The sequence below is a fragment of the Excalfactoria chinensis genome, chromosome 1 (genome assembly GCF_039878825.1).
Source record: "Excalfactoria chinensis isolate bCotChi1 chromosome 1, bCotChi1.hap2, whole genome shotgun sequence".
In the NCBI taxonomy this organism is placed as follows: domain Eukaryota; kingdom Metazoa; phylum Chordata; class Aves; order Galliformes; family Phasianidae; genus Excalfactoria; species Excalfactoria chinensis.
In genome coordinates, this window is record NC_092825.1 from 51,766,753 (window position 1) to 51,785,663 (window position 18,911).

At 39.8% G+C, this 18,911-nt stretch overlaps 1 protein-coding gene across 2 annotated transcripts in view; it reads right to left on the bottom strand.

Moving 5' to 3' along the window:
* The window catches only part of TXNRD1 (thioredoxin reductase 1), a 39,133-nt gene that overhangs the window by 10,214 nt on the left and 10,008 nt on the right, over positions 1-18,911 (bottom strand). The window contains exons 1-10 of one of the 2 annotated variants that reach the window (XM_072332614.1): positions 15,001-15,128; positions 12,677-12,799; positions 8,878-8,950; positions 8,650-8,769; positions 7,701-7,843; positions 7,479-7,594; positions 5,251-5,476; positions 4,190-4,282; positions 2,486-2,562; positions 835-991 (exon numbers count right to left, since the gene is read on the bottom strand). In XM_072332614.1, the coding sequence (XP_072188715.1) occupies positions 835-991; positions 2,486-2,562; positions 4,190-4,282; positions 5,251-5,476; positions 7,479-7,594; positions 7,701-7,843; positions 8,650-8,769; positions 8,878-8,950; positions 12,677-12,763 (1,092 nt within the window). In that variant the 5' untranslated portion in view covers positions 12,764-12,799; positions 15,001-15,128. Of the gene's footprint in view, positions 1-834; positions 992-2,485; positions 2,563-4,189; positions 4,283-5,250; positions 5,477-7,478; positions 7,595-7,700; positions 7,844-8,649; positions 8,770-8,877; positions 8,951-12,676; positions 12,800-15,000; positions 15,129-18,911 lie in introns of those variants that run through there. The other variant, XM_072332606.1, reaches the window with a different exon arrangement.

The following is an 18,911-nucleotide window of genomic DNA, read 5'->3' on the forward strand; positions in this document are numbered from 1 at the left end:
TTTATTATTCTTTCCCCACCTATACATAACATTTCATTATGTTTCATACAATCACCCTTTCTAGATTTGTTAAAATTACAGTGTAAGCCAGGATTCCACCTAAGTAGTTATTCATTTATTGGATTAATTCAAAGTGATGATGCCTTCTTTAGTAGCACAAAGATTTTCATGCCCTGCGAGACAGATATCTGGCATAAAATGTAAATTAGGATGTATGTGTAGTACTGTAGTAAGAGAAAATTCTGGCTCTAGACACAGTTTTCTTAAACATTGCCTGACTGACGTAATAACATTAGCCACAATGATTCAGGATTCTGCTACTCTGATACCTGTCAACCTTAAATAAAAACTCATTCAAGTTCTAAATCTGTCTGCCAACAGAACCTGATATACATACTACAAACCGTACAAAAGAAAAATCTTTATGCTTATGACCTATGGTTATGAGGAAGAGACAAACACCCACATAAATGGTGCTTCAATAACATTTCTTTAAAGGTATTCTCCTTTCCTCCTATTTACACATTAAATATAAGGTGTGAATAAGTACCCATTTTACTCCTACTAGGACTAGCATAACTTGATGGAAACATACTATTGCACTAACATGAGATATTAACACTTTTTTCATGGACTCAGCTTCTCAGGTATAAGCATGAGTTGACTTATTGGCAGATTTGATCTTTATGTTCACATTCAATTTGTAGCATAACTATGTATGACATTGAAAACAAAAGGAAAAAAATAATAGAGTAAATAACACTGAAAAATCAAAGCATCACATCTCCGTAGAAGTAGAGCAATTACAAAGTTGTGTAGTGATTGGTTACTTACCTTAATGGTTGACCCAGAGTAAAGTCTTTGAACTAACAGTCTTCCTGCCTGGATTGCCACTGGTGTGAGTTCCAGCCTGTCCTGCAGTATATCTCCAATAGCATAAATATACGGCACATTTGTTTGCTCCATGTCATCGACAGGTATTTTTCCCGTTCTACAGCGTGCATTAACAAAAATAAAAGATGTAAGAATTTGGCTGTGAAGACTCTAGTGGTAAATAGCACGGCAGGAGTGGAGCCCTCTAGCTTTAAGAAAGAAGCACATATATGAAATATGATGGAAAGAAGTCATATTCACAATCCTATAATTGTGGGCAAGAAGGTAAACAACGCAAATTCTGTCTCCATCAAAATTATAGAAATGTACACACTGGATAAGAAGGTGGACCAGGAACTTGTGATTCATCTTATGAATCAGTTCTTTAGTGAGACATAACTGCTTTCCTCAACACACACCCTACTACCAGCTGAACAGTGTTGTGCACTGACAACCTTGAAGAATGACAAAAAGAGACATTTTCCCGCTTAAGCTGCAGGGCAAAGGAATTTCTCCACCGCTGAAATTCCATGGATGAATTATTTTCTAGACACTTAACCTTCAGAGTTCTTTGCAGAGACAAGTCAAGTTGTTACACACTCTACATAAGGGGCAGCCAGCAAGCTTTTTAGCATCAAATGTACTGGGTTAATGGAAGATTTAAATTATTAATGTTTTCTACTCCGTTAATGAGATAGTGTAGTAATCACTGCAGGAAACACATCTAGCATGTAAGCCAATCAGACAGGCAAACAACTTTGTAATAAGTGTCCCAGTGTCTAATAAAGTTGTGTACTGCTCTCCAAGACAGCATGGGTCTGGCAAATTTTAGTAGACCAAAATTTTCTCTTTAGAGTAATGTAATGCTTACCTTCAGCAACATCAATCAGTGCACTCATATATAAGCTGCCCCCTGCACTACTCTCCCACAGAATACCAAGTCAAGTTCATGGTCCTGCATCTTTTCATTAAAAGGGAACATGGCCCCACTCCCTCATATGTAGAAGTTGTTTTAAAGTTACCAGTATTGAAAATGCTACCCATAGCTCCACCCCTCAGTGCATCAGTCTGACTATATTGAACCTGGAATTCCCTGCAGGAAAAGGCAGCTGCAGTAAGTCGGGGAAAAAACTCCAAATACTAAAACACATCACTAACTCTTGCTGAGAGTTTAAGAGAGCTTCTTTGGCCTTATATTTAAAAAAAATAAACATATAGTAACATTTACATTAAATTGTACATTAAACAAAATCCACCCCATTAGAAGTTCATATGAACAAACATATCTCTACCACAAGAGATGGTACAGATAAAAACAAGGTGACAGGAACATGAAACAAATGGCAGATCCTAGAAAGTCCAGTCACTGGAAGAAGCTGAAAGACTGGCTTGTGAACATACTCAACATTTAGGAACTGGCATTTCAGTAAATAAAAGAAAACATTTAGTACTACGTAGAAAATGCAGATATCTGCTACATTCTCTCCTTTGCAAATGCATGCAAACTGTAAACAATTTTTTCCTCAAAGTATTTGAAAATTGATACACTGCTGTCACAGCGCAAGTCAGTAACTCGAGTTCAACAGTCTGCGATGCAGACATTTCTCCTTACTTTTCATTGATTTTCACTCCAACTTTGTCCAAACCAATTTTTCTTGTACATGCATCTCTTCCAATTGCTAGCAACACCTGCAAAACAGAAATGCACGCATTACTGATTTCCTAAAACTTCTGCTTGTTGCCATCTATTATTTTCATTATATACTAAAGATCAGTAGCTAAGGCTTGGTAACATTAAGTGAATACATCAGTTACCTATCGTACATTCACTGAGCTCAAGACAAGCCATTCCATCACTGCAACCTACTGATACCATGTTTCAGCTTTGGGATTAAATACAGCCAAATACTTTTCCCTGGAGAATGCACAAAAAGCATTCTAAACGAATCTGTTCTTTTATTTCCTTGCACTTTCATACAGAGTCACATCATGTTTCTACCAAAGCAAGTGACATCAAAGTGCTCTTCACAGAGAGGGTTAAGAAGGAAACTCAAACACTTAGGCAAATAGGAAGATGGTAAAATTGTTGTTTTTGTCAAAAGTATAATTCACTTACACAAGTTCTCAGCCAATCCTGTTCCAAAGAATACTACTTGTTGAATATTACCTGTCAGAACATTTGTTTAGAATGCTAGACAGACCATTCCAAATTCTTACCAGACCAACAAACTTGGCTACCTTAACAAGCAAAACAAACTCTAGTGTTTACTATTGTGCTGAAAAATGCTGTGTGCTTTGCAGCTTTGGACAACTGGCCAGGTAACTACATAGTGCTACTCAAATGACAAAAGAACTGTGATGTAGGAGTCCAAGATCTGCTTCAAGTCTTTTAGACAACCAAACTGGCCAAATGTTCAGAGCTGAAGGTCTTCAGATGCATCACACACAGCTCATGGCTTCTATAATGAGTGACAGCATTTCAGTGAAAGGCATAGTAGCAATAAGAAATCAGAAGCAAAGAAAAGAGGGCACTGCTTTACAAAGTAAAAAACACAACACAACACCAAAACAACTTGCAGTACCTCAAAGCAGGAAAAACAAAACATCTATGAACCAACACTGTTGTTATTGTTTAGCTTTCTCATACCATCAGCACTCAGAGACACTGATGCATATCCTTGTTATGGAACGAACTGATGCAGTATATAAGTAGATGAAGTCACTGGCACAGTTTCTAAAATCCCAAGTTGACAAGTGCTAATCTTTATATACTCTATGTGTTTTCACATAATTTGGCCACTTAGTCTACAATTTTATTTATTTATTTATTTATTGGTTTCAGCATCAAGGTACAAGAAAATGAGTGGTGTGAGAGGTTGAGAAGCCATGGAAACATTCCATCAAACATAAAATAGCACACCTGAATACGTTTGCACCATAATCTTGCTGCTTTAAGTGTGTATTAAAATTCCTTGCCTGACTTGCCACAGGGCATTAGTTGTTTTTCTGAAGATGCTGCGTCAACAAAAGATCTTCAGAAGACACGACACCAGTTTGTTTAGCTCTTGTAAGGACAACTGCTTAATGTTAACTCCAAAAGAACATGCTTCAGTTACTGTGACAGCTATTGAAAATCATTACCAACAGTTTATGACAAATATTTCCCTGGGAAAAAAATCCTACATCTGTTTCCACATGATCAAGCTCTTCCTAACCCTGAGCTAAAAAAGAGGTTTCAAAAGCACGCAGGTGATTCAGAAGTCACTCATGCCCCTGGATTCCTAGACTTTTCTCACAGTATCTAGACAGGACTCACAGTATTGTATTCCTCTTCAATTATTTGGTCATCCTTTGTGGACTTGGCTGTAACTTTCAGTCTTCCAGGAGTTCCTTCTTCAATCTGTTCAACCTACAACATTTAGGGGGAAAAAAATAAAAATAAAAATACAAGGATTAGCTTCAAATCAAAATATGTAAGTAAATGTATATTTGTTTTCAATATCTTATGATTGAAAACAAGAGTTTAACCATGACCTAAAGTTCAAACATATGTTCTAAAGATATTTTCATCATTCTCTAGATTTGTGATCGTTACTTACATATTTAAACATTTTGTTTCATCTCTGTGGATTTACTATTTTAATGAACACAATAAGGACATGTTTCTGTTTATACACATGCAACTGCTACATATCAAACAAAAAATCAAAGACAAGTAATAAAGGAGCAGGATAAAACACACTGTTTTATGACTAGAATGATGGACTCTACAGAGTGCATCTGGCTGGAGGAGACCATTGTAATTTGCCTAAAATGATCTTCTGCTTGTAAGATGAACTTCCTTCTTCACCTTCCCCCCGAATACTTCACAGAAAGCTATATCTGAAAAAATTAAAAGCTAGCTAATCATCCTTGACCTTCTATGTGTCAGGTCTATAGAGTTGCAACTAGCAAGAGCACTTCCTAAACTACTCTTGATACTGCTAAGTGTGGACTAGAACACAAACAAACAACAAAACCAGTCTTCACTCTATTTAATACTTTCATTCCTAAAGCCTAAGGCATTTTAACATTAGGAAAACTCCAGAGCTTACCTAATCTACTTTACCACCTGAATTTGCCTATATATACACACACAACTAATTACATGAGTATCCCCACAGAGTTCAAAGAAAATTTGGCATGTATTTAAGACCTCTGCCACATAAACAATATAGATGGGTACTTCAGACTTTTCTGTACAGCCCGCTGATCCTGAGCATTGTAAGCAGTATTTGTTGGCTGAGAATTTGAGAACTGACAATGAAAATGTGTAACTTAAAACACTATGATAGGTATAATGCAATCGATTGTAGTCCTATACTACTTTGAACCTACCTTGATTGGAACAAATTCTCTAATAAATTTGATTCCATGCTCTTCCATATATTCACCAATTTTGTTTGCCATGTCCTGGTCAAATCCTCTTAAAAGAATGGATCTCACCATTACAGTGACATCTAATCCAAGACCTGCAAGAAATCCTGCACATTCCAAGGCAACATAGGAAGCTCCAACCACCAGGGTTTTCCCTGGACAGTAAGGCAGGGAGAAAAGATCATCGCTGGAAAAGAGGGGAAACAACAACAACACAACTATTAGAGAAAACCAGGAGAATACATTGCACATCACATTTGTCTACTTTATTTTGTAAGAATAGGACTTAATCCTTTTCATAATCACTGACAATAACAAAACAGAAGTTATTTTTGGAAATTCAGTTTGAATATGTAATCAGTACGTGGCAAATTAAAAAGCTCTAATTAGGAACACAAAAAGAAAAAAGAGCATAAAATGCTCTGAATCATCACAAAAACCCCGTGCTGTTGTTATTTCTTTTTTAAAGCAGAAACTTATTACATTTTCTTAAAAAATGAAGGATATTCTTACTGAATCACTTTACATATTTTGCTGCAAAATTTAGTTCCTGGTAGCTAAAAAGGAAGAGAAATGGTTCAGCACATAGACACACATATCTTAACTTCTTTGAAGATTTCTCCTTTTGCTAATGCATCATACACAGTGACTAATGCATACAGACTATAAAATGAATTAATTCAAACCACATAAACAGGCAGAGATATAAGTACAAAGTTATGGAAAACATTTATTTGCCTGTTTTCCATTTGTTTCAACTTCATCAACATACGTCACTTGTGTCACACTTTGGAGTTAGACTACAAAACCAGGGCTGCTCAGGGAAGCAGAGACTCAGGGAGGCGTCATGCTTGCTCACCAGAGACTCAGGCAGAGTTTGGTAATGAAATTCTCCAAAGATTTACATCTTAAAAAGTGTTTCTCTCTCAGCCAACAACTCCAAAGGCTAAACAAGGTGATCTCTGCAAATGTTACAGTAGAATAAATTTGACTGTATGATTAAAGGCTACATCATAGTTTACAACCCTTGAAGAACCCAATTAAGATTGCACAGGCAGCTTCAGCTTGACAGTCTCTTAACTCTGACATTACTGACCATCAAAATATTATTTTAAAGCACTACTTTATAGGCTACGTAATCTATTGCCTTTAATTTCACTGCTACTTTGCAGAAGGGAAACAAGCAACATGATATTTTGCTTCCACAAAATTACCAGTTATTTATTTCATTGCTAAAGGTGTGGGAGCCTGTAACTCCAACCCTTGTTTCTACAATAAGAAATTCTTAGAAATTAGTCTGCATTAAAACACACTTCATCTGTATGTATCTTTTTCTCCCCAACTATCCTTTTCGTGTGTGTGTGTGTGTGTGTGTGTGTGTGTAAATTGTGCTAAAATTGTTTGGCTTTAGCACTTTAAACATTTGAAACAGGTTCTACCAAAAGCTAAATTCACTTCGCTAGGTAGCTGGGAAAAAACTGGGTCAAGTTTCAGTACTTCCAAAATACCTGATGACAGATACATTTCAACCAGCTTCACCACATCGTAGAATCATTAGGGATGGAAAAGACCTCTAAGATCACATAGACCAAGAATCAACTCTTCTCTACCATGCCCAATAATCCATGTCCCTCAGTGCCACATCCACACGGTTCTGGAACACCTCCAGGGACGGTGACTCCACCACCTGCCTGGGCAACCTGTGTCACTGCAGCATGGCTCTTTCTGAGAAGAAACATTTCCTAGTACCCAATCTGAGCTTCAGCTATCAGCTGCCTCAGAACTCCCTCTTTCCTGTGCTCTTTATTGTGAACAAACTTCCGTACATGAACTGAAAAACCTTAAGGAATTAGGAAAAAAAGCACATGGAATTGTAACAGGGGCATAGCTGATCAGTTCACTTTGTGACAAACATGCATATGATTTATGATATTTTCAGTTACTGCTATTATCAGCTGGAAACAGAACCACTGCAGCCAGCCAGCCACAATTCAGCGGTGTCCACCAGACAGTAACATTCTCACCACCTTAACATCTGTTTATAGCTATTCTCTTGCTTACTTTCCTCTAAAAAAGTTACATCGGAAAAACAGCACCAAGCAAGCAGTCCTGTATATCCTTCACTACTGTCCCTTGGAAGTTTAGTATTTACACACAGTGAATGACATCATATTCTTCACCGTTCTTACCTGCTAATGCAGTATTCCTTGTCTCCAGGGATACCCAGGTAGCGTGGCCTTTCACCAGTGGCAATGAGAAACCTCTCAGCTGTGTACAGTTTTTCAACTCCTCTTTTATTTGTTGCCTGAGAAAAAAGCAATTGTCCAAACTGAGCATTTTACAGTGCTACTAAGGGAAGAAAATATTTTTTGAAAGCACTACAAGACCCAACAAGCATGGCTACGCAGTACCTTTACTGTGTGTGGCCCAACAAATTCTCCATATGCATTCTCATACGTAACTTTCTTCTCTCTCAGTGCTACCCGGTAGCCCCAGTTCAGTGAGCCGATGTAATTCTGAACAGATTCTGTCATAGTCATCCAGTTGTGTTTCACTGTTGGAAACAAAACAGAGATGTTCATCTTTCAGTCTATGAACCCTTTTTTGTAGCCAACCCTATATTCCCAGACAGACACTTTTTTTCACAACCCAGTCACCTTTGTCTTATTCCTACCTTACCTCAGGGTAACTCAACTGAAACTCAAAGGAACTATATTAGCGCAGACAACACAAGAAATCACCATGAAAGAGATATGTTTAAAAGAAACAAAACTGAGTGATGTTCTTTATGCCAACCATTTGAGATATTTTCTCTCTTATATTAGTGCAGTCATAGCCTTTGAAATACAGAACATTTGGACTTCACACTTTATCAACAGTTTCCCAGTGTCACATACTAAGCAGGTGACATTGTTCAACAAATGAACCCTAATTAAATCCCAATCTTACAATCATGTTTATTAGAGCTAATACAAAGTAAAATTCAATTTCTGATGTTGTAGAAATGGAGAAATACTTGTTGGCAATTATTAGCATGTTTCTGTTTCTAATGAAGAACAATCTGGCGTAATCTCTTGGATGCTGTGTTACATTCAGAAATGGAGTAGTAACTTACTGTTTTTATACACACAGCACTCTTCTCAAACAATGAGGTGATGAGAAGATACTAAAACCAGATCAAATGCAGCAAGGCAAGAAGCCTTGAAGAGCACTTAAGTTTAGTCTCTGTGAAGCTGCCTCACATTGTTAAAGTCAGCACATGCTTAAGTACAACAAGCACTTGACTGTGCAAGGAACCTTAGTATTTCCAGCACAAATGATACAGCTAAAATAAAAAAATAAAACATTTTTCTTCTGTACCTTCTTCTGTAAACTGCCATCCAAACTTGCGTGAATCTTGCAAGGCTTGTCCCAGTAAAGCTGCCTGGTGCATCAGTTTTTTTGGTATACAGCCCACATTTACACATGTTCCTCCAAGACCTGAGAGAAAGAAACAGAATGTGTTTTTCACACACTGGTATGGTTGACCCCAGAAGACAATCTGTCTCTTAGTAAATTATAAAGAGTTTACAAATAATAAACATTTACCCCATGAATTTCCCAGAGGCGTAGGTGTTACAAAGTCTAGGACCATCACTTTCTTTTCATATTTGGCAGCCTCCTGCAAAACAAGCGAAATAAGACACATATCTAAATATTAGAGGTTAAATTTGGAATAGATGATAACATCATGCATTGCTAAAAAGCTTTGTGACTTTTAATTAAGCAGTAATGAATGATTTGCAAAGGAATGGCCAGGCAGTCATTAATCATCAGAATTAGTCTATGTGGTCAGTAGGGGGAAAAAATACAACAACAACAACAAAAAAGATGAAGGGAAAAAACAGCCATTTACCCTGCTAAACAAGAGCATGACACCAGCTGACAGAGAACTCCAGGAGTCAAACCTCTTCATCCCTCTTTCATCCTGTCATTTTGTTTATAATATTGCCCAACATGACATTTACTTTTAATATATTTAACAAATTGTTCATTAATCCCATCTTCCCTTCAGAGATGGTTTCTCAAATATTTATTTGAAACCACGTCACACAGCGACACACGCAGTCATGTCACCAAGCATTACTGCGGCACTTATCCAGTCTTTTTCCCTGTGGCAGAAAGAAGAACTCAATTTTGAGTACAATCTTCAGACTAGTCAACATGTGGTAAGTTGACTGTCAGGATGTGCATGTGTCATCCATTCTAGAAAAGCAATGATTTGATTTATGATAATTCCCCTGAGAAATTTAATTAGCAAGTCAGCAGACAACATGCGTGCACGATACTGAAAACCGGAATTTCCATACTGACTACATTATTCCCTTTGTATTTTCTAAGAGGAAGGCAAAAATCACTGAAAATAACTGGTGGCAGAGAAGAACACTTAGCTAAGCGCTACAGAGCTGAGACAACAGATTCCCCCATGAGATGTAGCAAAACAGCTTTGATACATTGAGTAACCACAACAGGGCTGCATCACATGATGAACTCTCAGACTCATAATAGCAGCTGTAGGCACAGAGTATTACCCTAGGGCTTTGGGTTTGGTTTAGGTGGAGTCTGGACAGCCTTCAGCACTATATTACTAGTAATACTTGTTAATCCAAACAGTTGACTATCAAAATTTAAAGTTTAAATGTATCTTATTCCATGCAAAATACAAAATGTATTTCAAAGAATACAGGTTTAGATTACTTAGAAAAGTATTGATGTACTGGATTTTTGCTTCCTACTGAAGATCAAGGTTGTCCAAGAGGCTTGTTTCTATGCACTAGCAGCACTTCGAGAACGTTCCTCTAAAAAGCATTTGAGGACTGAGATGTGTTATTACTGCTTCCTTTTAATGACAGCTCTCACACACAATTTGAAAGAACATTACTAGTGTCAGCTAGTCAACTAACCAGAATGCACAGATTTCCAAGCTCAGCTGTATGTTAACATTATAGATCACAGCCCTGTATTGCCATCTGAGCAGAGGTCACAAGCAGATATAACTAATTCTGCACAGTGATATGCCCACAGGAACAAAACCTGACCTGTAGGCTTTTAGGGCCTTAGTAGATTTAGTGCAGTGCTGCATGACCACAACAACAGCTGTTCTCTGGGAACTGGTAGTGGTGGTCTAGCATTATTGGTCTGGTCTGAAGTTGGGTTGCTGAGTCAGACTGGCAGCATTTACGCCCACTGTGGAGACAAGCCTCCAAAATACCAAACACTGAGCACCACTTGGACAGAAAAAGGAAGACATTCTGTCACAGCTTGTGGTTTGTTACCCATGTTCTGCATCACAGCATCACGTAGCAAACTGGGAGTTGAAGAGTTAATGCTGCAGTTCTGTGAATAATAGAATCATAGAATCACAAGGTTGGATAGGACCTACAAGATCATCTAGTCCAACCGTCCTCTCATTACCATTGCTACCACAAGCTACTAAACCACATCTTGTAGCTCCTCATCCAGACACTGGATTGTTGATAGTTTTGGGGACAAGGTCCTCAGAAGAGACAAGTAAACTACAGCTCCCAGAAGACTACATTAATCAGTTTCCCATTCAGAGGGAAAGATAAAACTGTCTGGGAGTCACGAGACTGTTCTTCTTTTGCCTGCTTTGGCTCTGTGCGCTCCCTAGCCATCTCACCTACAGCATTAGAGTAAGGCCTTTGGTTTTCAGACACTCGCTCTCTCATTCATTTATTAGCTTCAATTCCAATTATATTGTATTATCTCACATTCCACTATCATTTTTAGTAAATTAGTTTTTTCTTGGCTTGTGGCCTGCTTTATTTTCCCCGTCATCTGAGCCCATCTCCCTACCTTTTCCATACTTAAGTTGAAGGAACAAGGCCATTCATCTTTCTAGACACACTTTTTCATCTCTAGAGCAGAGAAATGATGCAATAAACATCATAGCTATAGCTTTGTAAGCTAGAATATGCATACAGCAAAACAAAGCAGCCTCCTTATGGAAATTCCAACATATGGCATCTCATTATTCCAAGTCTGTTTTGTATCACTGCAAGTTTTCCTTTACTCTTCTTACTGTTTCATCCTGAGCATTCCTGTCCCCTAAAAACTACTTTCTACTTCTTTCTAGGTCCTCAGAATTATCATAGAATTCATCTTTCACCCTCAGCCATGACAACAGTGATCCTATTGATGAGGGAGCAGCAAACTACCAAAATAAATTATGGACACACACTGCACGTTACAACCCACCACTCAGCTATCTGCTTTCTCATTGTAAAGTTATCTACCTACTGTTTTGTAAAATCATTCTCTCTCATTAGAGAGGATACAAAGGAACCAATCTGCACTGTACTGAAAGCTATACCAGGATGTTTTTGTGTTTTTCTGCTTCAAAGCATGTGGAAAAGCAGGCTGTATTACAGAATTACAGAACTGTAGGGACTGGAGAGAAACTCTAGAGACTGTAGAGCCCAAAGCCCTGCTAAAGCAGGTTCCTTACAGTAGGTCACAATGAAAAGTGTCCAGAAAGGTCTTGAGTGTCTGCAGAGGTGATACCACAACCTCTCTGGGCAACCTGTTCCAGTGTTCTGTCACTCTCACAGTAAAGTTCATCCTTTTTTTGTATGGAACTTCCTATCTTCCAGCTTCTGTCCCTTGTTCTATTGCTTCACACCACCAAGAAGAGCCCATCCCTCAACTCGTCTCCCATGCTTTAGATAAACAGTGATAAGATCCCCTCTCAGTCTACTCAAGACTGAAGAGTTGCAGTTTCCTTCTATGGAAGATCACAGTATCACAGTATAGTGCGATTTGGAAGGGACCTTAGAGATCATCGAGTCCAGCTTCCAGGATTCAAGCCCTTCTGTGTAGCAGAGCAGCACTTCTACCACTTGCGCCACAGGGGGGATTCAAACCCCGGGCCTCCGGTGCTGCAAGCAGCACTTTATACCACTGCGCCACCAGGGGCACACATGCTCCATGCCCCACCTCTGTGGCCCTCCACTTGACTTTTTCAAGAAGATCCCTGTCATTTTTAAGCTGAGGAGCCCAGAACTGGACACACTATTCTCAGTAATCTGGCCTCAGCAGGTCAGAATAGAGGAAGAGGATCACTTCCCTCAGTACACTGGCCATACTCCTTGATGCACCCTAATATACCTTTGGTCTTCCTGACCACAGTAGTACACTGTATGACATACATATGAATATGGGTAAGAGATGAACATCTTTAACCTAGAACTAAGTTCAACAGAAGTCCAGCTGAACAGACACAAATGTCATGCCCTTACAGTGTTGAAACATATCCAGATACAAGTTACTGAGGATGTCATCCACTCATTTACAAGGAAAGCATAAATCTGTATTATCTCTCTCTTACCTTGGCAGCAGCCAGACCACCTGAGCCTCCACCGATGACAATGAGGTCATAGTCATAGGAATGGGGCACTGATGTATGCCCATTCATTTTTAGCAGTTTCTGAGGCTTGTCTTCTTTATGAGCCTGAACAGAGAAAATAAAAAAGGATTAGGGAACACCAAAAAATTACCTATGTTGTTCAAAAACAAGTATTTTCAGCAGCAAATATCATGATAAAAAAAAAAAAAAAGTAAGTGCAATTGGATTTTCTCAGCTCTGTTTTCAATTAGCTTTTTAAAATCTTGTAATCTTAATCCATTCTCGGATATCTCAATACAGCTATTAGACTGAGCTATGAACTTCTTTGTTCTTTGGAGAGCCAGGTTTCCTTACAGAGCTTACTTTTCCACATCACCACAACTATAGTGCCTCCTCAAACTGCAGGCTCCAGGATGAGGTACATACCTGCTGATACAGGCATCTCATTAACCCATTTCATTCTTTTCCCCTGCCCGAGACTTTTCTAGTGTTTTCTTCCCCCTTCTGCTACATATATGAGTAGGAAAATACAAGAACCATATGCAACACAGTAACTGCAGTTATCATCCTTACCAACCAAATGAACAGAAAGAACTGCATGAAGAAAACCATTTCTGAAAGATACATTTGGCAATATGACTCTTTGCCTTAACTTCACAATTAACATTGGAGTTAAACAAACCAAGTGTGATCACTGAAGTGAAGAGGTTCATTTCTTTTGGAACAGATACATACTAGTACCAGAGAAAAGCAATCACCCAAGTCCTAAAAAGCATGTTGATGGCTGTATGCCACACAGAATAATACATTAATCTTCATATACTCTATGTAAAATTGTTCTTTGAACTCAATTTGTGAGCGTCACTCAACCAGGACTTCAGACCTTCAGGCCTTTGAAGTTGCTGGCAGTTTCTCGACGCTTCTCAAAATGCAGACAAGACTTGGAGTGAGCAAATACCAGATTCCTCAACAGATAGAAATCAGTGAATCTCAAATAACAACATTATAAAACTTTTAGGACTAAAAAAGTGAATGAAGAAGCACACACTTAGACACTTAACATTTCTGTCTGCTATTATTAAAGTGTTTCTATCTCCCTACTTGGGCACTTCATTCAATACTACCAGAATAGCTATGGTAAACACAATACAAGTGAACGTAAAAGCTTTCCCTCTCTTTTCATCTTAATTTTGTTTTGCATTAAGCAGCTCTTTGTGCTCAACCTATTCTACAGTTGCCTTCCTGTGGGGTTAGATTAGTCCCTTTAGGTATAACTGCCAGTGTATCCGTATCGGTACAAAAAAACCCAATACCAAAACCCTATCACTTCCCCCAGCTACACTGAAATGCCAGCAGAAGTTCAGACTGCACTTCTGCTTGTAGCAAGTTATGTTTGTATTAATCTTTCATAACCCTGGGTAGCATGATAGCAGTAGAAACAAAACCTAGAAAACATCTGCTGTGGTGAAGACATCCAAAAATACCTTGGCTTCCTTCCCCTCTCCTTCCTGCTCTGCCACCCCAATATAACCCCACCACCGAATCTAGTCTGCAATCAGTTCTCCTTTCTTTTATTCTCCTAGCACAGCTATCAGCTGTATTTCCTACTGCAATCAGAACAAGACTGAAAAAAGAGCATAAACTGTATAATGGCACACAGTTTCATCTTATTAATGTTTAGGGACATGAAAGTAATGAAACACATTGTACTCTTCCAAAACACACCTTGCCTGCTCAGCGACGACGGGATGGTGTGAAACTTAAGGACAGTCTCAAACCTAACTCCCACGCAGTCATAAGACACAAGTATCAAGAACTGCATCTTTATGATGCATACAAACACAGCACATAACGAAACTACAAGACCTACTCATGGAATTTACTTAGATCATTAACTGTATTATGCTACCTTTCTTCCTATAAAGAAAAAAATGCTTTGTATTTTCACACATGCATTAAGAAACTTCAGCCTTTATTCCACCAGTGGTTCCTTATCGTTTGGTTTGTTTTCCACCAGTTCATCATACTAGTTCTTCATGGAAGCATACTAGAAGTTTAGCTCACACTTCACAGATTACAACCTTCCCCCGACATTATCTTCCAGAAGCCTGCTCTGAAAAAACTAGGAGATTGACAAGCTCTCGTTTAAAGAGGGAACTGGATGGAATCAGAAATGGGATCCCATGCTGAGAACAAAGCTCTTCCTTTCATCTCCCAAGAACTATAATAAAAAAATAAAATCAATGTAGGCTTTTTGTTTTAATCTCAAAACTAAATGATCGAGTTTAAAGTGCATCTCCCCCTACCTTTAAAGTTTTCTCATGACCTCCTATTTGCTTCTCTTCTACAAAGCCAACTGGCTGTGAAGTCTCTGTGGTTACTTCGCGCTGCACTCCTTGCAGCGTCTGTACGCTCTCTGTGAAATAAAGGATAAAACAACGTCGCGTCTGGAGGGACGTCCCTTATGTAGGCTGAGCAGTGAAACTGCCCGGGGGAGTGGCCTTTGTGGCTTCATCACTTCCTCAGCAGCAGTCGCCGTCTCAGGGGAGTGTTCCCTAAGGCAACCGATGAGTCATTTGCAACGTTAGGATGACTTGCTATATTTTTGTCTTTAACAAAAATCACATACGAGAGCTGGCTGGGATTCCAGGACATTCTGCCAATCCAGGAATACACTTGAAACAAAGCAAGGAAATAAGATCTGCACTGGCTAAGCTTGAAACTTCAGCCTAAAAGGAAAGCGGTGATTTTTACTTTTGTCACACAGAAAGTGACTATTTAATGCTGTTATGCCATTTGCTTTTTTTTCCCCCTTTTCTCATTTCCCCCCAGTACACTTTACAATGAATTAAACGTTTTGATTCTGCTCTTCCAATTAGTTCCTCTGGAAACTTTAATATATAATAGTTGTTTGTTTTCTTCCAGGCAGCCCCCTGCTCCCTCCTCCAGATTATTTCTGCCATGCGGTGTTGCTCCTGCCTTGAAATCTTCTAAATAGGTGTTTTCAAGAGTCTGGATCAGGGCTGTGCCTGCTCACTGCTCATAACTGATCTATGACCAGGAAAGGGTAAAATGTATTAAAAGCAAGGAAAAAAAATAATAACATTTCTATGCACGATGATATTTGATTTGATGTGGAAAAGGAAATCTGATGGATGACTGGAAGCCATTATCAGTTGTGCCTTTCTCCACATGTCTCTGGGTTACGTTAAGCCGAAGTTTCAAGAAATGGATCAGAACACGCTTGTTGGTGCTTAACCACATACATACTTTGCACGGCGCAATCATCATTAATTAGCAAACTCTGACACGTGTGCATACCTGGACAAACAGCCATCCTGAGCGTGCATGCATCCCTTGGGCAGGGAGCCCACAGGTCTGAAAAGCATTCACCCAAACACACATACGCACAAAGGCAGTGCCTGAAAACTGAACGGTAATGCTGTTGGCTCTGTTGTCCTCTCTGCAACATGGTGATAAAAGTCCTCTGGCTGATGTTGGCAAAGAAGTCAAAGATCCACAAAGAAAAGCTGTTATGCAATAGTTAATAGCAATACTAGTGATGGATAGCTCTTGGCCTATTTTAGCCTGAGGAAAGAACCTGGGAATTCACGTGTGTATACACACATACTTGGGAAAAACAAGAACACAGGTTTGAACAGTGGTCACAGCCTGAACAAAGGAGGGCTTTTTGCCTGATACATTATCAAAGCTGCAGTGCTGTGGCTTCCTAAAGCAACTGAGGTCTTATTTTTTGTTCTTACAACAAGTTTAAACAGTCTCAGGAATGTTCATGTAAAACTGCATCTTAAATCAGATAAAAATCAAGTAGTTAGACAACAAAGGCATTTATATAAGCACCTCTATCTTCAGGTAGATCTCTGCTAAAGGTTCACAGCTTTAGCAACAGTCCCAAACCCATAACCTCTGGCAGGAACTTGAAAGCCTTCTATATGAAGGTTGTTAGGCCAGGGGCCTCTCCCTGTCTGGTCTGGGCAACCTGCCACAGCCAGAATGACAAAGCAAAAAATGTTTCTGTATCATGTGCTTGCTCTCCATAAAATTCCATCCATTAATGGCAATTATCATAACCCCCTGCTGGTGAATCAATACTTTCCTGGAATCAGTTTGCATGTACCGTTTCTCAGACTAAGGCTGCTAAACAGAACTTGGATCAGTGAGCTGCTCCAAGCAGTCCTCAGAGATGCAACACTCAGGACTGCACTCTTTGCTGGTAAACATCAGCATTCACTTCAGCTACTGCAAGATCCAGCCAGGCTTCAGACCTGCATTTCCTTCTCAGCAACCTTCAACAGCCCCGGTCTAGGCGGTGGCTATCAGACACCACCTCTCTGCTACTGCCAAGCTCTCCTTCACGTGGGGCGAATGGAGCCAACAAACTGTCACAAGGGGATAAGGCTCTTCCACCAGCCTGATTTTAGTTCCTCTTAACGAAATACTCTGTGTGCGTGCTTAGCACCAGTGCCCTGACCCAGGAGAAAAGGACACATGGATGGTTTTTGACTGGGCTGACCCTTCCCTCTGCTCACAGGAGATATGCCACCAGTAGCACAGCTGGTACAGAGAAGATGGCATATCCACACCAAGCAGTGCAGAGGAAGAGCAGGCAGCAAGATTTCTCTTACCAGAGTCAGTAAGGCTGCCAGATTTGCTCAGGAGACTGTTAAATCAGCAGAGAAATCAACTGTTTAGCATTTAACCGAATCCATTTCTGAAGCAGATCACATTATCAGGCCTCACTGCCACTTGTTGTACAGAGAAAGAAAAAAAAAAAAAAAAAAAAAAGAATAACTGTGGTGTTTTAAATTCATATCCTTCCTTATCGGGAGAGAGCTTCCTCATGCATCAAAGTCCGCGCTGGTCCTGGCCTCTGAACTTTAGACCTGGGTAACTCCTGACGGGGGGTGTGAAAAAAGGCACAGCTGCTTTCAGAGGCCTTGACCATGGGGGCACCTGGCAAGCCCTGCAGAACAACCTGTCCATGTGCAGAAATGCTCCAGGATAAGAACTGCCTTGTTCTGCAGAAGAATGCACCCAGGGATTGAACCAGCCCCATGCAGGCAGGGTGTGGGATATGCAAGCCCTTAGCTGCTCACTATGAAGAGGCTGAAGGCTCTGCAAAGCAGAGGTGTGCTCTGACTTAGTTTGGTTCCTTATGCCACACAGCAAGACATTATTGACAGGAAAGAACTCTGCAATGTTTTTACAAAGTAATATAATTAAAAAATAGCTGTCTTCAGTAGTTTGGAAGATGCCTCTAATTATGTAGAGCTTATAAACAGGCATGTGACTTGCCTTACAGTTTGTCCACAGGCATCTGAGGAATGCGAAGTATTTCATGTGATGATGAAGATTTGTCTTATGCTTCTCCTTTTTGGTAGAGAAAGTTTCAGCTTTTCTTTCTCCTTTTTATGCTTGAATCATAGAAACATCGAACCATTGAGGTTGGAAAAGATCACTACGACCATCTAGTCCAACCATCAAACCATTCCCACCATGCCCACTAACCATCTTGCCGCTACCCTTCCAACACAGGTCACTACCTCCCCACTTGCATAAGCTCGGATACTTGGAAGCAATGGGCAACAGAGCCATTGTATTATCCAGGTTACAACCATAAATGAGTGCTGAGAGGCTGTCTTGCTATCAGCTGAACTAACAGCTCTTTGAAGGGATGGAAACGTGGGACAGAAGGCAGGAAAGGATGAAAACCTATAAAGCTTGCCTTACCCCAGATGAATCACAATGCATCCATGCTTTCGAGACATTCAGGATCAGTGGGTGAGAAATTAAAAAATGATACATAGAAGCTTTATCTTGTTGAGTCAGTCATGTAAGGTAAATCCTCAGCTTACCTCATGCTTTGACTTTTACTGTGTCAGACAGCAGCCTTACAGCTAACCAATGGAAGCAAGTGAGCAAGCTTGAGCAGATGTGTCAGGGCCCACATACAAGGCCGCACACGCTGTGCTCTGGTGATTCTGGCTCCAACCAAGGCTACCTTTGACAAGGTAAACTAGCAGCCCTGTGGCTGTTCTGGTTCCTTCCAAGAGCTGACTCAGCACCTGGCTGCCCTGTCAGAGGAAGCAAGAAAGTAGCTTAGAGGTGCATTCAACTCCTCACCTGAGCACTGCCAAAGTCTGATCCCACAATGAGCCAGGAACGTTAAGACAGACCCACCTGACATTATTTATAT